This window comes from Pteropus vampyrus, unplaced genomic scaffold (assembly GCF_000151845.1).
Source record: "Pteropus vampyrus isolate Shadow unplaced genomic scaffold, Pvam_2.0 Scaffold31, whole genome shotgun sequence".
Lineage (NCBI taxonomy): Eukaryota > Metazoa > Chordata > Mammalia > Chiroptera > Pteropodidae > Pteropus > Pteropus vampyrus.
In genome coordinates this window covers 10,248,518-10,271,045 of record NW_011888812.1, presented here as the reverse complement: position 1 = coordinate 10,271,045, position 22,528 = coordinate 10,248,518, and the positions used below count along the sequence as shown (strand labels likewise).

General features: G+C 49.6%; 1 protein-coding gene and 1 pseudogene across 5 annotated transcripts in view; both read left to right on the top strand.

Annotated features, from left to right (window-relative positions):
• Positions 1-201: 201 nt before the first annotated feature.
• Positions 202-22,528, top strand: part of LRP4 (LDL receptor related protein 4) — a 45,656-nt gene continuing 23,329 nt past the window's right edge. Inside the window, exons 1-16 of one of the 5 annotated variants that reach the window (XM_023528755.1) lie at positions 202-467; positions 13,452-13,598; positions 14,761-14,877; positions 15,167-15,280; positions 15,639-15,755; positions 16,112-16,240; positions 16,468-16,587; positions 17,011-17,136; positions 17,748-17,873; positions 18,065-18,199; positions 18,599-18,724; positions 19,071-19,301; positions 20,139-20,295; positions 21,135-21,352; positions 21,510-21,686; positions 22,056-22,178. In XM_023528755.1, coding sequence (XP_023384523.1) covers positions 416-467; positions 13,452-13,598; positions 14,761-14,877; positions 15,167-15,280; positions 15,639-15,755; positions 16,112-16,240; positions 16,468-16,587; positions 17,011-17,136; positions 17,748-17,873; positions 18,065-18,199; positions 18,599-18,724; positions 19,071-19,301; positions 20,139-20,295; positions 21,135-21,352; positions 21,510-21,686; positions 22,056-22,178 — 2,215 coding nt within the window. In that variant the 5' untranslated portion in view covers positions 202-415. Of the gene's footprint in view, positions 468-13,451; positions 13,599-14,760; positions 14,878-15,166; positions 15,281-15,638; positions 15,756-16,111; positions 16,241-16,467; positions 16,588-17,010; positions 17,137-17,747; positions 17,874-18,064; positions 18,200-18,598; positions 18,725-19,070; positions 19,302-20,138; positions 20,296-21,134; positions 21,353-21,509; positions 21,687-22,055; positions 22,179-22,528 lie in introns of those variants that run through there. The other 4 variants (XM_023528753.1, XM_023528754.1, XM_023528756.1 and 1 more) reach the window with 4 other exon arrangements.
• Positions 7,170-7,285, top strand: LOC111737822 (annotated as a pseudogene).

Genomic DNA, 22,528 nt, shown 5'->3' with positions numbered 1-22,528 from the left:
GGACAGGGAGGGGGGCTCTCTAGAGGGCTAGGAATGTGGGGGCGGCCTGAAGAGGAGCGGGGACAGCGCGCGAGGCACGGGCGGGTCTGGGGACTAGGGGGCGGGGGCCGAGGGCGGGAAGGGGCTGGGCCGGCGCTGGGGGCGGGACCAGGCGCAGTGGCGGTGGCGGGGGCTGCGGCGCGGGGGGCGGGGCGGCCCGGCCCGGGACACCCCCCTCCCGGCCCCCTGGCGGGGCGGCTTCGGCTCCTGCAGCACTGGAGGCAGCAACGGCCGGAGGGCGACTTGCAGGGCGCGCCTGTCGCCATGGACCGGGACACTTCTCCTCCGGGAACCTTGCGGATCCTCCCACAGCGCGTCCCGCGGGAGCCGGCGGGACCCCCGGCCGGCAGGGAGCGCCGGCATCGGGCCCGGCACCATGAGGCGACCGTGGGACGCGCTGCTGCTTGGCGCCCTGCTCTTCGCACACGGTAAGCGGCGCCGTCGCGCCCGCGCCAACCGGCCGGTGGGGAAAGTTTGTCCACGGGTCCGGCTGCTGCAGGACTCACCTCCCGAGAGCAGGACTGCGCAAACTGGGGCCTGAGACCCCTCGCCCTCACTCCAAGCAGTAGCCCTGAGATTGCGTGCCGGAGAGGAGAGCACGAGCTCCTCCAGCTCCTCAAGTCCGAGAGGGGGATCTCGGTGAGATCCGAGGCGCTCGCCTGCCGGCGCCGCTCCTCGAAGAGCTGGGGCTACTTCCCTTTCAGGTTAAGACAGGGTCTCTGTGTCCTTGGTGCGCGTGAATGTATATGAAGAAAAGGAGGCGGGGAGGATGGTCGCTAAACCATCAATTGTAAATAGCCTTCCTCCCAAGAGCCGGGGGTCTCGGGCGGATCGCGGAGAGGGGCCCCAGTGGAATCTGAACACTTGAGCTCTGGGGATTCCACTACTGGGGGAACAGTTCCTCGGACTCAAGACCTTGCTCCCACCTAAGGTCTTCGGGCACTGCTTGCTTGCAGCATCTCCCCTTAGTGGTGTTTTTGGGTTCCCTCTCCTGGCTGCGACCAATCAGCTCTCTACCCTGGATCCTTCCCGGAGGGGGCGGAGGGGGAAACAGGGATGAAAAGGGGGCAGAGAAGGGACACAAGGAAGAAACTGCTGAAGGGCACCCGCAGATACGCTCTGGTCGGGGTAGGGGAGCGGGAATCGCCGACCCTCAGAAAGCAGCCTCCGGGCCCGCGCAGTGGCCCTCGGGGGAGCTGGACGGATGGCAGCAGGAGTGCTGCTTCATCTGCTCCTTATTACTAGGTTGTTTGGTGCCCGTATGGAATCGTTGTGTGTGATTAGGGCTCCGATGGAATCTGTTTTACAGCAGCCGCCAGGACCGTGGGTGCACCCCGTGATTTAGCAGCTGCCTCTAGTTTGTTCCCAAAGATCAAAGAATTTTGATCTTTGAACCCTAACTGTATTCACCCACCACTGTTCCACGGCGGGGAGATCCGAACCTTCCCATTCTCTCTGCAGCCGGAATGAGGTGATGGGACTGGGAATGGAAGGGTCCGTAGACCTTGGCCTTGCACGGGTTATTTCTTTAGCGTAGGAGAGATCGTGTGGAAATAATGCAGATTTCAGAACTTGCCTAACAGGGCGTGGAGATGCCTGGACACTTGTTTTAAAGATGGTTTACCTCTCAAATCCAACACAGAGTCCTCATGTCTGTTATTTAAACTACCTGTGGGTTTTAAATGCCTTCTTTAACGCCGACTGAGCTTTCTCTCCGCTCTCGATTCTTCCTCTCTGGCCGACACACGTTCCTCTTTGCCTGGTGCTCTCCCCCTCCTGGGCTCTCTCCTAGAAGGTTATTTGTAGCCTCTTTGGCGTGTCGGGACAGCGGCCCTACTGGGGTAGGAATGTAGCTGCTCTTCCCACCACATGGGCCCCTTAAAGGGACAGCTATGCTTTTGGGGGGGTTTTCCCCTTTGGGCTGCAAGGGAAGGGGATGGAACTTTCCTTTCCGCCCCCTGGAGGAAGTTTTGAAAAAGATCAAGGGAAATGGCAAGGCACTGGAAAAAAAGGGGAAGGGGGGGGTAAAACTGATACCAACAAAGCCAGAGACGAGATTGTCGCCTTCTGCTACAGGGAAAGAAGGGGAGCTGGAAGATTCCAGACTGAGACTGGCCAAGACGATTTAACTGCTCCAGAGCTGTCAAAACTGCACACACTGCATTAGCATTGAGAATGGGGATAGAGAAATGTGTACATTTAATGCTTCACAGAAAAGGATGGGAGAGTTCTTGGTAACTCTTTGGGTTCTTTTTAAAGACAAAACGTTTAATGGAAACTTCTAAGCATGAGAGGCTTTGTTTGCACATGTGTAAGGACGGTCAGTGGCATGAAGATCTAAACTTTGTCTAGCCTTGGAGGCCTGGAGGGCACAGATTCATGCTTTACCGGTGAGACTGAGCAGTTGATCAACCAAAAATACCACCGCCAGTATCCCTAACACTACGTTCCAGGGGCTCAGGGCAAAGACAGTGTGTCATAGTAGATTATTTAGGCCGACCCGACCTCAGCTAGGACTGAATTCAAGACACTGAAGTTTAAGGTGCTATTTGGATGCTGTTAGTCCTTGGGCTCTTCCTAGAGCCTATAGGTTTGGTCTGAACCTTTACAACATTCCAACCTTAAAGGTTTTGTAAGGAAACTCAATTCCTGCGTATCTTTCTCCTGAGGGTCAAGATGAGACCTTGGCTAATCTACCACCATTTGAAGAGTGGAAAGAAACTGTGTTTGTCTTAGAGGTTTCTTCCAGGTTAATCAAAAAGTTGAAAATGCTGCCCAGGAGTGATTAGGTACTTAGAGGGCTGTTTCTGAGGATGAATGCAAAAGAGTGGAGCTGAGACTGGTCTCCTTTCTGTCTGGCTATTGTCGTGGTGCTTGGTTGACCTTGTCCCTGATCTTATTGGACTTGTGAAAGATGCTTGGCTTGTCACAGATTGTGGATTTCCTCTTCTGTCCCCTGTTGCGTATCAGATAACATCTTTGGGACTGGCACATGGTATTAAGAATGACAGGTGCAAGGAAACCAAGTCTGGCCATGTCTGACGCAGAGCATGTTGGGTATGTCCATCTTCTGGGTCAGCAAAGAACAGGAGATTTCAGAGGACGATTTGTTTTGTGGGTCTTTGCTCATTTCCTACTAATTGACTGCTAATCTTGATCCCCAAGAAGAAGGAAAATGGGCGGGATTGGCTATGTTGCTTCTGCTTTAAAGAGAAGATCAATACTAGGGGCTTCCTGAATAGGGACAGAATTTGGGGGACTACTTTAAGAAGTGGTCTTGTCTTTTTTTATGATTGAGCACAACTCATAATTAAGAGGCAATTCCATTCCTTTGGTTTTTAGGTCTTGTAGCCTGTTCCAGCCACAGTCTCTACATTTCTTGACTCAGCTTAGCCATGAGTTTTGTCACAGTTACCTGGGCATGGGACATCTAGGCCCCAGAATATGTCTGGATAACCATCTCATCTTCAGCAGCAGAAGCCCTTCTCCTCTACTCAGCCTGGTGGGATTCAGTGTCCCAGGGAAGACTTGGTGCTGACCGGTTTGCTGGCAGAGCCCCACTTTGGCCCTATAAATAGCTCTGATGAATGCCTGTGTTTGCTGTTCTTCCTCCAGCTTAAAGCTGGCAGGGTCAGGTTCCTTCTCCCCCATAAACTCAGGAGCATTCCCTAAACTGGGCTCTGCACCCATTCATTTGTTCATTCATTCCTCAAATGCACATTAGTCAAACACTAATCTTATCGCTGCATGCAGAGCTCAGTGATTAAGAAGCACAGGCCAGCTTGGGTTTGAATCTTGGTACTTCCTAGTGATTCTATGCAAAACATTTAATCTCCCTGAACTTTATGGTTCTTATCTGTAACTTGAGGGTGGGTGGATAAGTAGTAATAAGTTATCATGTGAGAATATTGTAAAAATTGAATGAGACAGTAGTATGTTCAGGCCATTCAATATAGAGCATGACAACTACTGTGTTACTGAAGGCCTAGATAAATGTTAGCTATTTGTTAGCAAGCTTGCATAAGTGGATTAGAGATGGTTCTTGCCTTTGGACTATGGGAGCCAGGTAAACAAATCATTATACTACCATGTCATGTGCTAAAATGAAAGCTCAGACCCTCATTCACTTCAGCTAGTTTTTGCTTGATTCTTTTAAAGATCTTGCTGCGTCTTCCCCACTGCCCCTTGAAAACCTAATGAAACCTAAGCATAGTTCTCTCCTGTGCACACTTCCAGAAAAGAGGATTGTTAAGCTATACCATGAGTCTGGGAGTCCACTCTGCCTTAGTTCTCCTGGGAGAGGTTCTAGAAGAGGGGGCTTTCCTCCCAGAGCTTCCCTGCTAAAGTCCTGTGGTCAGGGATGCAGCCAGGCATCTCACTCTAAGGTTGCAGTGACCCGGGGTGAGAGGTGCTGGCTGAGGTCTCTTGTAGCTGGAACCGTTTAGAATTCCAAGCTCACCCTCCCACTGGCCTGGGAAAGGAGTCAGGCCTCAGAGCTCATAAGGTAGTAATTGCCCCAATTTGGGGGCTGGGCTGTTGTGGAGCCACTGTCCTTCACGACTGCAGTCTTCAATCGGGAATCCTGTCAGTGTGCAGGGATAATTGATGTGAGTCTCCAGCCCCCGACTCGCCCCCAGCTCCTCCACCCCAAAGTTTGACCCCTGTTGTCTCTTTGTTTCTTTCTTTTAAGTTGGTGCCAGTGATGTGATGTTTTTGGGGGCTGCGGAAAGTTGACCGTAACCAAGAGCAGCTGTTAAAAAAGAGCCGATTCTTTAGCTTTCCTGGCAGTCATGTCCATTTTCTGTTCTGCATTTTCGATTTAGCAAAAAGCAAACATCCTAGGTGCCCCTGGGCACCTCTTATAAGAGTCCCTTCTTAGCAAACTTCATTCTTTCACTGCACGTAGGCATTCCCATCCTTGCTCACAGCTGAGTGGATTGACTGTAAGCGTCACTTAACACCCTGCTCCCTTTGCTCACTCAGGTTAGAGTGAGGAAGGGAAGGGTGCTGCCTGAGACCCAGCTGGGAAAGCCTTACTGGGAGTTGCTGCAAGTCCTAACTTGGCCTAAGGGAGCTCCCCGCCTCACCTCTGTGCAGAGCAGAGGATCAGAGCTGCGAGCAAAGCCGGAAACAAAAGACTGGGAGCAAACCCATCTGGCTGAGAGGCAGCGACACAAAGGTGCTGCTGCATAATTTATCACCGGAGGTTTTCTGGGGCCAGGAAGCTCGTGGCTCCAGGCAGAGCCTTTTCGGGAAAGGGGGCAGGGGTGTGGTGGTGGTGGTAGTGGTGGAGGAGGTGGGAGTGGGTAGGGAGGACCCTCCCCTGTCTAGTGTAGGACCAGGCAAATATAGAGATAAAGTATTGAGAGAGACACCTGATTTGCACGTGAAATAAATTTCAAGGTGGTAAGGGCCTCCAGTGATTCTCTCCAAGCTCAGCAGCTCCACTTCCTGCCAGGCCTGCAGCGCAGGGGTGGGGGAAGTATTCCAAATGTCCCCTTTATTGGCCCCAGCCTTGGGAGACCAACTGCCACCACCTTTTGGGCATGGATGAGGCAAATAAGAAAGGAGTACTCCCTTCTCCTCTTTCTACTCCCCACTGCCCTCAACCCCGGCAGTTTAAACAAGAAGTTTCAACTGCAGGTTCAGAGAGGCAGTTAGAATGAATGATTCTAAAGTATGTCTCCCTCAAATGAGAATTCCTGTCCTTGTGGAAATGATCTCCTCTCATGACCAGTTTTGCACCACACACTGGAACATGTGATCTAAAAAAATATAAATGTACTCCTGGGGCAGTTAATATTTTAAAATCTTGCTGTATCCCTGACACTGTGATACGTGTATAGAGTGTATGGTCACATTTACTCCTCACAGTGTCCTTATGAGATAGATACTGTTAGGTGCCTGTCTGACACATGGGAAACTAAGGCTAGAGCAGTTTGCTGTCACACAGCTAGTGAGTGAACCAGGCATCAAACCCAGAGCCTCAGCTGTTAACCCTCTAACCTATACTACCTCTTAGAACAGAATATTTTATATCCAAGCTATTCCAGAAGATCTAGGTTGGAAATATCCATATTTTATTTTAGACTGACCTCTCCTCTCTGTTTTCAGATCTCGTCTTTTTAGGGAATCTCAATGCATAAACATTACTTTTCAGGTGCTTTTTGATGGAGGGAAACTTAAAAGGGCTCCCAGAAGGAAAGGTGTGGTTTGTTGCTCCCTGAAGCCATGTGTTAACTTGTATTTTGAGATGTAAGGGGAGAGGAAGGCAATATTTTGAGCAGCCCTTCACAGAGCACAATCCCATTCAAGCCCTGCTGGATTTGTGAAATCTGTTGACTGAGCTCCTGGGGCAGATAAGTAGACTTTCCAGGACCTATATGGGAGCAGCCTAGTACCATAGCTACATTACCAGGTTGAGAGAGAGGACACATCCCCCTGAAAATGATGGGGTTAATAATAATGTAGTAGTCCTCCCTTACCCGCAAGGGATACAGAGAATACGTTCCAAGCCCCCCAGTAGATGCCTGAAACCACGGATAGTACTAAACCCTATATATACTATGTTTTTTCCTATACCTGCATACCTATGATAAAGTTTAATTTATAAATAAGGTGTAGTAAGAGATTAACAACAATAATAAAATAGAACAATTATAACATCATACTGTAATAAAAGTTTTGTGAATTTCATCTCTTTCTCTCTTAAAATATCTTATTGTGTTATACATACAGTGTGGATATGCTAGGCAAAGTGATGATTCACATCCCAGGCAGATGGAGGGAATGGTGTGAGATATTATCATGCTCCTCAAAATGGCATGCAATTTAAAACTTATGAATTGTTTATTTCTGGAATTTTCCACTTAACATTTTCAGACCACTTGACTTTGGGTAACTGAAACTGCAGGTAAGGAGGGATACTGTAATAACAACACTTGCTTACTATGTACTTCATGTGTACTATCTCGTTTAAACTTCCCAACAACTCTATGAAATAGATACTGTGATTACCCCCATTTTAAAAAAGAGGAATCCAGCATGTGGTTCCATAGTGTAGCGGTTAGCACATCTGCTTTACATGCAGAAGGTACTAGGTTCGCGCCCCAGCAGAGCCACGGTCTATGGTTTACAGCCATGCCACCCTGAACAAGCCCGATGTCTGATCTCGGAAGCTAAGCAAGGATGGGCCTGGGTAGTACTTGGATGGGAGGCCACCTAGGAAGACAAGGTGCTGTAGGTGTAAAAAAATAATAATAAAAAAAAGAGGAATCCATTTCTAAATTGCTCTGTAATTTAGTTTCTAAATGCTCTTTTCTATACTCGCCTCCTAGGAATTGGCTGGTGATAAGTTAGACAAGGATAAAGGGGACCAGGTGCCTAGAGCTCCCCCAGAGGAAGGCGATGCGGTACTCTTGCTGCAGCACTCTCTTCCACCTCTTCCTGTGGTCATTCACATCACCAACTTAACTCATGGGAGTGACACATAGTAGGGTTTTTAGACATCTCTAGCCCTGAAATAGTAGGCCTTAATTATGGGGTGGCTAGATAAAACATTATAGTATTCCATAACAGTAATAGCAAGAGCTATCGTTTATCAAGAGCTTAGTATGTACCAGGCATTATGCTAAGTGCTTTTTATGAATTAACTAATTTAATTCTCATAACGTTTATATGAGACAGGGCATTTTGTTATCCCAATTTTCCTGATGAGAAACTAAGGTATGAAAAGATTAAGTAATGTGCTGTTTAGCCAGAGGTTAGCTTTATTTTGTTCCTATGTGCTTAACATTATTCTCTTGTGCCTTATAACTTCGGAGGCTGACCGTTAAGAACTTAAACTTGTGTTTAAGAGTGAAAGACAGATCTGAACTTGCTAGGACCAGTCATCATGTGTCTGATGGTATCTCATGGTGATGCCCCTTTTGGGAGGGCCCACTAGCAGAAGACTTCACCAGGTAGATTTTCAAACCAACCCAGGTAAGGCTGGCCTGTAGGGGTCTAGGAACAGAACTAAGTAGAGTCACAGCATGTCTGTATCATAGCCTGATAATACAGTGAGTGAAAGGAACTCTTGTAGTAGCGAAGAGTGAACTAGATGGGACTAGGAAGCTGCCTTAAAAAGAAGATTCCTATTTTCTTGAGTAAGTACAGGTTAAGTAGGAAATAACTATTTTCTTTTCTGATATACTAGGCCTCTCTTTTCCTTTGACTGCAACTCTCACAAGACTCTAGAGGAATGTATCGTGCATTCATTCATTTTACAAACTTATATTGATAGTCTGTTCTATACCAAACATTGAGCTATGCACTGTGAGTACAAATGCAAAACTCTAGATTACACAATTCCAACTGCCAAGAGGCCTATGGTCTAGTAAGTGGACAGTGATCCCACAGTGCACTAAATGCTACCATAGGAGGAGGCATAAAAGGTCTCTGGGGTACAGAGCAGGGACTTTCAAATCAGCCAGGGTCCTGGTGGAGCAGCAACAGGAAAGGGTTCACTTCCTGGCCTCCTGCTGCTAACCATTTACCTTTTTTTTTTTTTTTAATATTGCTTTTGATGTTTCCTGTGCATGCTCTGTCCTCTCAAACAGAGGCTGTTTCTAGGCACCCAAGCTCTCTCCAGATTCCAGGTATCTCTTGGATGAGGGTAGATCTGTTTCCATGTGGGTCCTTGCTACCACTCTTTTCAGTTAGGTCAGTTTTGTCTTGCCACATAGGCATCCCTTTCAGTGAGAGATGCTTACTAAAGTAGGCGACCTGAAATCAGTGGATTAGTCCCTCAACTGGCCTGGCTGTAGTTTAGGGTCATTTCGTATAACTTATTCTCATTAAATAAAGTTTATATCCTCACCATTGCTGCTAGTGGACAGGAAGAGAGAGGAGTGTTTTAGCGCGCTATAAGGAAAACATATATGAGTACACGTATATGAGTAATGATTCCTCCCTTTTCCATTGTCATCCCTTCCACACTGGGGTAGCTGTCATATTATAGCACTCACAGTACACTCCTTAAGCCTCCAATCTCTGGTTCAACTTGAAAAAGCTGTTATGTAGCTAAAGTAGTCACCGTCTACCTTGATCTTCCAAATGACAAGGTGTGGTCCCCCGTCAGCTGCGCATTCTACAGGATGGTGGAGATCAGTGCCTCTCTAATTTGAATGTGTATCAGTGTCAGCCAGGAAGCTTATCGAAAGTCCGTATTCTGAGATCACATTAAGAGAAGACTACTGGTCTAAGGGTCAGAACGGGACTGCCATCCTGGCTTCCCTACTTAACCCCACTTAACCTTACCTGTTAAGTGGGCACTATAGTAACTACTCAGGGTTATTATAATGATGAAATGAGAATGCAAGTACGTATGCAAAAGTAGCTTGTGAGCTGTAAAGAGAAACTACATAATATAAATTGTTGTCAGCCCCGTTCCTTTCTGGACCAGCACAACACTGAAGCCCTGGTTCAAAGGACTGGGGCTCCGGACTGTCCCTGCTTCACAACTTTATCTGAAGGCAAGGGAAATCAGCCTTAGCAGTCACCAAAAGGAGAGGTTCCTGCTTGAGAGATCCATACCGTCACCGAGTACTTGCTCATCGAGAATTCATAAAGAGGGACCTAGGAGCCCCAGTGTTATAAATTCCCTTTTTAAATCTGGGTTTTGGAAAATTCCCATAACAGCAATACCATTATTGGGAGGCAGTATAATAAAGTGCTTAAGAGCAGACTCCGGGATCAACCTGCCTGGATGTGGACGCTGGCTCTAGTCCTTAGTACTTGTGTGACCAATTGACAGACTCTGGCTCTCTCTGTCTCAGTGACCTCAGCTGTAAAATGGTGATAATAACAGCAGTGCCACTTCCCAGGGTTGTTGAGAACTTTTCAAAAGCACTTAGAAATGGGCTTGGAGAGTACCTGGTAAGTACTCAGTAAATGATAGCTGTATTATTATGAAGCTTTTGCAGTGTGCCAGCCCTGTGCCAGGCAGTTTACATGCATTATTTGATTTACTCTTTATAAAACCCTTTGTGGTAGAACTACTATTTCCATTTTACGGATGAGAAAATTGAGGCTCAGAGGTATTAACTAATTTGCTCAAAGGGTTACAGTTAGTAGAAGAACGAGGAGTTGAACTCCAGTCTCTCTGACTCCAGAATTTGTGCTCTCTCACCTCTTACACTGTGTCTGGTAAACAAGATGGATGTTTCTCATCTTTCCTTTAAAAGAAAGCTGCGAGAAATTGGTAAGATGGCTGAGATTTTGGTTAAACTTTCAGGGAGGTCCTACGAGCACATTAACTACATAAATATCTCAAAAGCTGGATGACTTACTGATCTGGGATAGTGAAGACTTTAGGGAGAGATCTTTTACTTGCTGAATTGCATTTAGTGCAGTGCGGCTGACAAATAGCTTTCAAGGCCAGAAGCATAGCTGAATATTCTAACTCACCACTTCTTAAAATGAATGCCGTGTTTTGCCACCTGTGGTTATTTGTTTCCTTTCTTTACTCGCCATTCTTTTAGTTTAAAAGGGTTAAAAGCTGTCCTTTATGACCACAGCTAGAACTTGAGTGAAAAGGCAGAATTCCATCTCTGGGGATCCCAGAGGGACAGCAATTGTCCAGGAAAGCTATTTTTTGGAATATAATGCATCTGTTTACTGTACAAACGGCCCAAGACAAGAGTTTGCCTGGCTACCCGACCTTCGCATGGTGATGTTCAGATGTTGCTCTGAAGTGCAGGAAATCTTGACTCTTCGGCATCCTGCAGCTGACTCAATGTCCATCTGATGGCATGCTTTGTTCATGAAGTTTGCATGAGGAAATCGGGACTTTTACTATTATTATTCTGCCAGAGGTGGAGATGGGGCCCAAAAAAGAAGGGTGGGGCGAGGGCGGACCGAAGGCTCCTCTTTACTTTTAGTATGGAAACTGCTGTTCTTGCTCTCCCAGTCCTGGTACTCGGGTTCTTAAAATCAAGGCCTTTTGGAAAAATCTAGCCCCTGCATCTTTACACCTGCACACTCTCATCCGTATTTATTGAGCATCTTTGGTGTGTCAAGGCATGAGGTCAGCTTCTTCCATGTTTATCTTGTTCAATTCTTGTGGCCTCTTTTACAAATGAAGAAACTGAGGCTTAGGAAGCTAAGTGATTTGTACAAGGTCATACATCTGATCAGGGGAACCCAGGTCTGTCTCCTCCCGGTTTAAAGCTTTTCCTCTCCCCTCTCCCCGCAATTCTTTCTTCCTCCTCCCTGTTCTTGTCACCCCCTTACCCTGAACTTCTTGTTGATGCAGTGCCGCTCACTGCTGTGTGTAGCTAGCAGCATTTCTCAATCTCTGTTGACATTTTGGGCCACATAATTTGTTTGTTGTGAGGGCCTGTCCTGTACATTGTAGGATATTTAGTAGTGTCCTTGGCTTTTATCCACTAGATGCCAGGAATATCACCAATCATGACAACCAAAAATGTCATCATGCCTTGCGGAATGCCCCCTACCTACAGGATGGGGGAAGCCATCCTTGCTGAGAACTAGTGAGTTAGCCTTATCCTTCCTCTTCTCCATTCCTCTCCATGAAGGGGGTCAGCATGCATGGGAGCCCTGCCACATAGAGTCCTCTGGAAAACTAAGGAGTCCTTCTTAGTTTTTGCTGTTTCATCTGAGACTAGCAGCGATATACTAAAGTAACACATATAGCCAGGATGAGGCGGTCACACTGCAAAAGTTCTTCTGGCTCTGAGGCTCAGGGTCTGAATGAAAAAAGTCCCCATCCATTCCTTCTCAGAACTGGCGCAGGAGGATAGGGCTGGGGCTGGACAGCTGGGTCTTCAGCTTCCCTGGGGAAGAATCCTCTGTCATGCACTTGCAGAGAGACCTGGAGAGACAGTGGCACTGGGCTTGGAGTAAGGTCTTCCTGTGAGCTTTAGAGATGCTGCACCTTTCAAATGGATTCCTTTGGTTTCCACAGGGAATCTTGCATCTTTTCGAGGGCAGCTGATTCCCTTAACATGTGGAGGGGAGGGCAAGGCCTCAGTTGAGGATCTGGTGAAAACTGTGGTCCTTCACTCCAGAAATGTACATTTTGCCTATAGCTTCCAGGGTTCACAAATGCACATAACATCCATCCATCCATCCATCCATCCATCCATCCATCCATCCATCCATCTGCAAGTTAGGAACCCTGCCTTCTGTTCACACTCACCCTTGGGTTTGAAGTGAAGGGAGGGTATAGGGCTCTCTCCTGGCTTTTGGAGGGTCTAGCAGTATACCCTTTCATTCTGGGCCCTAAGCCCTAAGCCAGGCTGAGTAATTGTGATGTGGCACATCGAGGAGATGAGCCAAGAAAGAGAGTCTGGCCCCAGTAAATAGGAAAGGAAGAGGGGTGGTAATTTAGGAGCTGACTCCTTCCATGTTCCAGCCCAGCCTGAGGGTAAGGCCCAGCTGAGGAGAGGAAGGGGAAAAGGAAGCGAGGGGGAGAGATGAGCAATGAGCAGTGGCCCCCTTTTTTTCCCAGCTGCAACAGCCCAGCGGGTTAGATGAATACTGGGAGGGGGAGAGTGACCCTGGCAGAACCCTTTGTTCCAGCTGAGGCTGGAGCAGGGGCACTGAGCCATTCACACGCCATCCCAGGGCATCCTGCTGGGCACTCTGGGGAGGGGGCACAGCAGCCGGTCATGGGACTTGGCCAGGCAGATAGCTTGATGCTCAATAGGGAAGCCCAGCTGCGTGCTGCTGAGGCTGGGGGAGGGGCTGCTTCTGCCATCCATCCTTCAGGCTGTGGTCTGTCTCACAGACAGGAAGGCCTTGACTGGTCCCAGTCATTCTGCCCTGTGGTGGCCTGGTCCCCTCCTCCTTCTCAAAATTGGTTACCTTTCTCAAAAGTAAGCTCTTATGGCAGGCTGTGCTGCTTCCGGCTCCCCCTGTGTGGATTCCTTATCCCTAAAGATGGTCTAGCATTTTAATTCTACTCTCCTTACCCTCCCTGGCCCACGCCAAGGGCCTGCTCCTGCTTATAGGCAGAAACATCTATATCTCAACCTAGTTTGGGAGGGAAGGACACAGAGGCCTCATCCATATCACCCCTACTGTCCCCTGCTCCCCTTTCCCAAGAGCACCAACTCTCCAGGTGGCATCATTTGTCTCTGGGCTATTTTGGGTGCTGTGTAAAATTGCCCGTCATAGAGGAGGTACCTGGACTATTTGTGAGCCCAGAGTCAGAGGCCATCTTCTTCTTGATCATTTGTGCCTTGGAAGAGGGGAAGTCACTATTACATGGACCACACGTCTCTGTAGTGTCACTGTGTCACCTGGATGACAGTGGTCCTAGACTTGGCTCCTCTACCTTCCACCCTGGAATGGGCTTTGGTTGGGCAGGAGCTGAGCCCTCACTGGTTCCTTTTCCCTCTGCCCAGGCCTAGCCAGCAGCCCTGAGTGTGCTTGTGGTCGGAGCCACTTCACCTGTGCGGTGAGTGCCCTTGGCGAGTGCACCTGCATCCCCGCCCAGTGGCAGTGTGATGGAGACAACGACTGCGGGGACCACAGCGATGAGGACGGATGTAGTAAGAACCTTCCCACAGGGCGGTGGAAAGTGGTAGAAGAGGACCCTGGGGGTGGAGGAGCAAGGACAAGTCTAATGGCATGTTCTGTGCATCAGCTATGTCAGGCTCAGAGCTTTGGACTCTTGTGAGGGTGACAGATATGACAGTTGGGTGGTTCCTTCACAACAGATATGGCTCCAACCTTCCTGTATTTCCCATATTTCCATGCACACATGTCCAGTAAAACAAACTTCGAAACAAGTATAGAAGAAAATACCCTTGAAACTACAGGTAGCCTCTTTAAATAGATCATTCTGTATTTATGTGCATTTTTGTGCATTCTTTAATGTGCATACTATACATGGATGCAGATTATTTCTGTTTCTTATATTGGTGTTCTATATAATCACATCTTTTTTTAATAACATAAACTTTGTAAGAAATCTTATATTCTCTTTAAATCTCCCTTTTCTGCTAGTGTAGTAACATATGCACCACAGGCTGCAAGATCCTCTCTTGGGTATACAGAAATATCACTGCTGAGTCAGTCATCTGGGTTTAGGGGTACAGCCTGCAGCACCTACTTCTGAGGGTGGCTAATTAGTCTAATAAGAATGAAGCTACAACCTGGACCTTATTAACCCTAACCATTTCAGCTAATTGCAGTGATGGTAAATGGCTCACTTTCATGTAGCTCTTTCACATGCATTCTCTCAAAAGACTTCTGTGAGCCGAGTATAATTATCCCCATTGTACAGTGGAAGAACCTACAGCTCAGAGAGGGGAACTGAGTTGCTCAGTGTGATAAGTAATGAGTTCTAGAACTGGAAATTGAGCCCAGATGTGTCAATCATCATTTAACAAGAGGAAAAGGAAAAAAAAATACACTCTTTCACTTGCTCATGTTTTTCTTACTGCTTTCTTAGTGGTTTTGAGTTCCTTGGGCTGTTCTGGCCTGTGAACCCCTCAACGTCATGCCTTGCTAGTACTCTCGCTTCTTTGCTTCAGAGTCTGCTTAGCTTCTCCATCAGCTCGGGGCAGGCGCAGGAATCTGAGGGAAGACTGTAATTCAGATGGGAGACTTGGAACAAGGGCTGCTGGGAAAGGATTCTGGCCTGGCTGAGCCTGCCAGAGTAAGTATACCACACTGATTCCCTTTTCCCTTCTTTTTCCTGGGACTCAGTGCTGCCCACCTGCTCTCCTCTTGACTTTCACTGTGACAATGGCAAGTGCATCCGCCGCTCCTGGGTGTGCGACGGGGACAACGACTGTGAGGATGACTCGGATGAGCAGGACTGCCGTGAGTGCTGGCAGGCCAGGCGGGCTCCATCAGGCTCTGGTGGAAAGGGATGTTCAATCAGAAAGTGATGTCCCAGGCCCATGTCAGCTCTTGGGTCTTTAGCTCTTGGTTCTGTCCCTTTATCTCCTCTCCTGGTCAGATAAGCCACCCCCAAGGGACAGCCACCTGCTTCGGATCCGTTGGGGCGGCCTTGGAGGTGCCTGACTGCTCTGCTCTGCGAGGCTTTTTGTTAGGGTTCCAGGTAGTGGCCCCCACTGCCTGCAGCAGCCTGACTGCTCTGTGCCCTCAGCCCCCCGGGAGTGTGAGGAGGACGAGTTCCCCTGTCAGAACGGCTACTGCATCCGGAGCCTGTGGCACTGTGATGGTGACAATGACTGCGGTGACAATAGCGATGAGCAGTGTGGTGAGTGCTGTACCAGGGAGGCGGGCAGGATGGCTGGCCATGGGCAGAGAGCCCAGCAATGGCTCTAGAACTGCCCAAACCTCAAACTTGCCTGGGTGTGTATGTGTCTGAAGCAGCTGGAGGAAAGCAGGCAAGACACAACCATCCAGAGCCCCCCAGCAATCATGGAGCGGGAGCCTGAGGCCCAGTCTCTCCACGGCCTTGGCTTGCCCTGGAGAGTCTGGAGGGACTCTGTAGTGTCTTGTCGGGCTGGGTCAGACCCCCAGGGGCAATGAGGGTGGGAGTCAGGGAGGATGTAAGAGAGTCGCCTTTAGGGCTCCCTCAGGACTGCTGTCCCATTTTGTATGCCCTACCCCAGACATGCGCAAGTGCTCTGACAAGGAATTCCGCTGCAGTGATGGAAGCTGTATTGCTGAACACTGGTACTGTGATGGTGACACTGACTGCAAAGATGGCTCTGATGAGGAAAGCTGTCGTGAGTGGCTCCAGAGCTCAGGCTGTTGGGCTGGGATGGGGCAGAGGGTTCCATGCCATGGGCTGAGGGCCAGGCTGAGCAGTGCATGGACAGTGGGCAAGGAGGGTGGGATCTTAGTTATCTCTTCCCAGGTCAAGCTAGGGTAGGAGCAGGTTCCCCAGGTGAGAAGCAAGGTCTGTCTTTGGTCTGCCTGAGTATGGGAGCCTGTGAGGGCCATCCTAACTGAAACCTGGTTACATTTCACTTGAGGAAGAAAGGCACTTTGCCTAAGCATCTTGCCGCTTGGAGGAGTCAGAGCCCCTCTCCTCTGTCCAGGCCTGAGTGTGTGCCCCTCTTCACCCCTGCCTTCCTTCCAGCCTCAGCAGTGCCAGCACCCCCTTGCAACTTGGAGGAGTTCCAGTGTGCCTACGGCCGCTGCATCCTCGACATCTACCACTGTGACGGTGACGATGACTGTGGAGACTGGTCAGACGAGTCTGACTGCTGTGAGTACACTGGCCAGCTGGGTGGAGGAGGGGAGGAGGCCAGGCTGGGGTGGCAAGGCACAGGTGCCAGCTGGGGCAGGAGCTCAGAGGGGGACTTTCTGGATTTCCTGGTCCCTCTTGGGAAGAGATGGAGGATCCCAGAGTGCTAGGGCTGTGGCTTTCTGGTCTGTCACGAGACACTCTGTGCATGGACTGGCTGGAGACAGAAGTGTGTCATGTTCCCTCAGCCTCCCACCAGCCTTGCCGTTCTGGGGAGTTCATGTGTGACAGTGGCCTGTGCATCAATGCAGGCTGGCGCTGCGATGGCGATGCAGACTGTGATGACCAATCCGATGAGCGCAACTGCAGTGAGTTGAGGGATAGTGCTCAAGGTGTGAGCTGGAAATAGGGAGAGGGGAGAGGGGAGCCAAAGAGACCACGACCAACAAAGCAGGAAGACAGGTTGGACAGGACCACCGAGTATAGTTATGCAGGTTGTGTACTGCATAGAGACGCTACGTCCAAAGGGATGCCAGTCACATAACAGACATCTATTCTATAATTATATAGATTAATAAATTCATCATGGTAGTTTTCCAGCAGATGGTAGTGAACGGCCTCAAGAAAAGGGCACCTTTTTCTAGTTTGCACAAAGATGTCCCATAGACCGACTGTGACACTGATGTCAAGACGTGTGGCACGCGGACTGGCATAAAGTGCAATTTTGGGTGGCAGCGTGGAGCTTTAAGCTGAAATGGAGCCAGCCTTTCATTAGGCCTCTGTTTTGCCAGCCACCTCGATGTGTACAGCAGAGCAGTTCCGCTGTCGGTCAGGCCGCTGCGTCCGCCTGTCCTGGCGCTGTGATGGGGAGGACGACTGTGCAGACAACAGTGATGAAGAGAACTGTGAGAACACAGGTGGGGTCTTGCAGGGGTACCCCAGGCCCCTCAGCCTATAGCTGTGGTGGAGGACGGATGGAAACAGGGTGTTACTGCTACTGTTCCAGTTGGGCCAAGGTGATGCTTGAGTCAAATCTTGCTCGTGGCCTGGAATTTTCCTGCCCTTCTCAGTTACTCATGGCAAATCCAGGTACATTTCTTGACCTACAGCCTTACGGCCTGGAATACAACATCAGCACTGTGGGTTTCAATTGCCTCTCACATTCCAACTCACACACAGCTAGCGCCTGTTGCTCTGGCCTAGTGAGCAAGGACTCCTCTCTCTGGCTGACAGCCACACGTCCACTCCCCTGGCCACACCAGGAGCCAGGCACATGGACACAGTCTCTCATTCTGTCCCACATCCCTCACCATCCACTGAGGCGTCCTGGGGAGAAACGAATGTAGATATTCAGCCAGCCCTGTCTGAGCTGTTTCCTGCCTTGGACCCTGACCCTCCCACCTTGAGTCTCATCTGTCTTCAGCTCGCCCTAGAAAATGACAGGCTCCCGTCCTTTTGTTGACCCAAGCCCTGCCCTGCTGTGACCTGACTCTCCCTCCCTCCCTCCCACCTCTCTCTTCTTCTCAAGGAAGCCCCCAGTGCGCCTCGGACCAGTTCCTGTGTTGGAACGGGCGCTGCATCGGACAGAGGAAGCTGTGCAATGGGGTCAACGACTGTGGTGACAACAGCGATGAAAGCCCACAGCAGAACTGCCGTGAGTGTCCCCAGTGGGCGGGCCTGGCCCATGGTTTGCGGCTGAACCCCACCCATATGGTTCAAAGAGAATCCTCCCTAGGGACTCATGCAGCCTCGGGAGCTGTTCTTCGTGGTCCAGGTGGAATGCCAAGTTGGCTGTCTGGGGGAGGATTCTGGGCTCAACTCCCATCTCTGGCTTGGCTGGCACAGGGCCCCGGACGGGCGAGGAGAACTGCAATGCTAACAACGGCGGCTGTGCCCAGAAGTGCCAGATGGTGCGGGGAGCAGTGCAGTGTACCTGCCACACTGGCTACCGGCTCACAGAGGACGGGCGCATGTGCCAGGGTGAGCTGGAGCCTGGCTTGGAGCAGGACCAAGATGCTGGGCAGGGGCACAGACAGGCAGCTGTGTTTCCTATGGGTCAGGCTTTTGATGGACATGACCTCATTTCATCACTACAATGACCCTAGGAGGTGGGGATTGTCCCTCACGTTTCACACTTGGGGAAACTGAAGCTCAGAGAGGTTAAGTAACTTATTGAAGGCCATCGAGCTGGTGAATAGCATAGCTAGGATTCCAGCCTAAGGCCGCATGACCTCGAAGCCTTTAACCACTTGTTATCTAGCCTTTTCGCTAGGCCTAGGAAGTAGATGGGCATGTGGGAGGAAAGCAGCTAATCGGCCTGGGAGTTGGGAGTGGGAGGGTGGCAGAAGAGAGAGCTCCTGACCTGCCTGGTCCTCACAGATGTGAATGAATGTGCCGAGGAAGGGTATTGCAGCCAGGGCTGCACCAACAGCGAAGGGGCTTTCCAGTGCTGGTGCGAGGCAGGCTACGAACTCCGGCCTGACCGGCGCAGCTGCAAGGCTCTGGGTAAGGGCGGGTGTTGGCATTGGCTGGGTGGGCAGAGGGCTGAGTGTGGAGACAGCCAGGCGCTCCAGTGCTCATGGATTTGCTGAGGGTTTGAGATATTTCCATCAGTAAAATGGAGCTGCGAGGTGCATTCTGGGTTTCCCAAAAACCTGCTGGAGCGGGGTGGGTGGGCCGGGCCCAGGGAGTATACTTCAGAAGCTCCCACTCTTCTAGTACTAATGCCAGCAGCTCAGAACAAGCCTCAGTGGGCCAGGTGCCCCATCTGTCAGCAGAGAAGCCGGGGGTGCATGCCGAAGGGTGCAGCTCTGGAGCCCAGTGGGGGCCCCATTTCTATGCCATGTCCCAGGGCCGGAGCCTGTGCTACTGTTCGCCAATCGCATCGACATCCGGCAGGTGCTGCCGCACCGCTCTGAGTATACGCTGCTGCTCAACAACCTGGAGAACGCCATCGCCCTTGATTTCCACCACCGGCGCGAGCTTGTCTTCTGGTCGGACGTCACCCTGGACCGGATCCTCCGGGCCAACCTCAATGGCAGCAACGTGGAGGAGGTTGTGTCTACGGGGCTCGAGAGCCCAGGTGGGGAACCAGGCTCCGAGGGGAGGTGCAGGGCCACACCATGTGCGAAGCAACTCTGGAAGAAGCAAGCTAGCAGCCTGCAAACCTTAGGCAGCAGAACATTTTTTTCTTCCAGTGAAATCTTGGATGGAACTAATAATATTGATAACATTTGTTAGTATACATTAATTTTATAGATTCAGATTTGCTCATTATTGAGCTCAATCAGTGAGAATGAGACCATCGTGATAAATATAATCGTTTGAAATTAGAGCTTTATGGATGACAGTTATAGTTCTCTATAAGCCTTTGCATCTAGTTTAATTCTGAATTTTGTTTTGATTGCTTAGTACTAAGAGTAGCCTGATGGATGCACATAAGTATACCTAAATGTTTACAGACGGAAAAAAATACAGCTCACTTTGCAATCTCAGGCCATTCTACAAGCAGGTGAAGTGGGTCAGAGTGCAGTATTGAGCACATTTGACTCAAATTATGGAACTTCTGAAGTACTGCAAAACCCTAATCCACACTTCGCAAATCTCTGAGCCAGTGCAGTGGGGGACCTTGGATGTGGCTTAGGGAGCCAGAATTCAGGAAGCATAACAGGGTTGGCTGGGAGGAAGAAATGCACAACCTGGGGTAGTTACTTCTCTGTGCTTCAGTTTCTTCATCTTCGTGGGGCTGTAGTACCTAACTCACAGAGTTGTTGTGCTGATTACATGAGTTTGTATGTATAACGGTTAGAACAGTGCCAGACCCAAGAAACTGCTTTGGGTAAGAGTTTGCTCTTGTTACTATCGCATGGAAGAGCCTGGGCTGAATCCCTGACAATTTCCCACTGCCTTTCTCCACCAGGGGGCCTGGCTGTGGATTGGGTCCATGACAAACTCTACTGGACAGACTCGGGGACATCAAGGATTGAAGTGGCCAACCTGGATGGGGCCCATCGGAAGGTGCTGCTTTGGCAGAACCTTGAGAAGCCCCGGGCCATTGCCTTACACCCTATGGAGGGGTGAGTGAGTTTGTATCTCAAGTTCCTAAATCCCTCTTGCAACCTCTATGGACAGTTCTCAGGCCACCTGAGCCAGACTTTATTGGGGACCATCTTCACAGTGTGTGTTAACAGCATGGGCTCTGCACACCTGGCTCTGTAGTAACTGCTGTGTGGCATTAGGCTAGTTAGTTAATCTCTCTCTGCCTCCATTTATTCATGTGTAAATTGGTGATAAGAACAAACCTACCTTATAGCTGTGTGAAGATTAAATGAGAAAATGCATTTTAAATGGCATAATACACGCTAGATAAGTTGTAGGTATTTAGTATTTTTATTATTAGCTCATAAAGTTGAGCTAATAATAATTTTTATTATTAGAAGAAAAGTTTGGCTTTTAAAAATTCAATGCAGTCATATGAAGATCCTGCAGTTGTAGGTCAGCTACTTTAGAAACACTGTGCGTGTGTGTGTGTGTGTGTGTGTGTGTGTGTAAGTAAAATACAAAAGGCAGTGGTAGAAACTGTGACCAAAAAGAAAGTACCTGTCCAAATATTACATTAGATTGTCAATTCTACAAGGGTTGGAACTTTTGTCTGTTTTGTTTACTACTGTACTCCAGGTGCCTAAGATAATACCCTGCCTATGGCATGTTACCCCCACCAAAATTGTTAAATGCCCTATCTAGAGACATTTAAATTAGGACAGGTAAAAAACACTCTCTGGACCAAACAGCATGTATTTTCTACCAGTTGGAGTCCCCTGGGTTAAATGGATAACAGCTGCTTGCCTGATTACTCTCCCAATTACCTACCCACCCTCTACTGCCTGTCTTTCAATGTCCTTTTCTCTCTTCCTAGTACCATTTACTGGACAGACTGGGGTAACACCCCCCGCATCGAAGCCTCCAGCATGGATGGCTCTGGACGCCGCATCATTGCCGATACCCATCTCTTCTGGCCCAATGGTCTCACCATTGACTATGCCGGGCATCGTATGTACTGGGTGGATGCTAAGCACCACGTCATCGAGAGAGCCAATCTGGACGGGAGTCACCGCAAAGCTGTCATTAGCCAGGGTGAGGCCCTTCCTCCACTCTCCATCTCTCATCCTCCTTCCCCCGTCCCGGCCCCCAGGAGCCTTGGCAGAGGGTGAGATTTGTGCAGTTGCCAGGCCTGGGCCCAGGGGCCATGGCAGGCCACATCTGGACTGAGGTCCTCTTGGACTTTCCCCAGGCCTCCCGCACCCCTTTGCCATCACGGTGTTTGAAGACAGCCTGTACTGGACAGACTGGCACACCAAGAGTATCAATAGTGCTAACAAATTCACTGGCAAGAACCAGGAGATCATTCGCAACAAACTCCACTTCCCCATGGACATCCATACGTTGCACCCCCAGCGCCAGCCTGCAGGTAAAAAAACTACTCACCTGGTGAGCCTCTGGTGCCTCTGAGAACCTTCCCTGCGCCTGTCAGTTTCCACCGTTTCTGACCAGGAAATTAGAGGTTGGCACTGATGTGGGCTAATGCCTCCCTCTGCTGGACATTTAGGGTGGTACAACATCGAGATTCATGATTCGATTTCACTGTCCCCACCGAATTCATGCAGATATTTATAGGGCTTCTCCTATTTATCAGGTGTTCAATGTGCTCATTGAACTGGGGCAGATATAAAAAATAGTAAGACATAGTTTCTCCCTACAGGGAGCTCACACCGTAGCTGAACTCCTACTCACTAGCCTTGGTCTTACCTGACCCTCTTGCTCTGGGCTCTTTGAGCAGGGAAAAACCGCTGTGGGGACAACAATGGAGGCTGCACCCACCTGTGTCTGCCCAGTGGCCAGAACTACACCTGTGCCTGCCCCACTGGCTTCCGCAAGATCAGCAGCCACGCCTGTGCCCAGAGTAAGTGGGTCTGGGGCACCTGCCTCAGTGGATGCACCTTGTGAGAATGGGTGGAAAGAACCAGGGATATGAGTTTGAGGGATTTCCTGTCATGGGGAAGAGCCAGGCTCTTCAGGTACCTGGAGAGAAAGGACATAAGAGGCTGAGGGCTCCTATATCTAAGTGATGGCTGAGGGCCCAGCAGTAATTGCTAAAGGCTCAGTGACACCACCTAGTCAAGTATGAACACCAGTAACCAGACATGTGTATCATTTCACCAGGTAGGATGCTCTATACATAGGCAGCAAGAAGGTCCCAGGCCCTTCTAGAAAGCCAGGGAATGGTTTCCTACCTCTTTACATTTAGCTTCA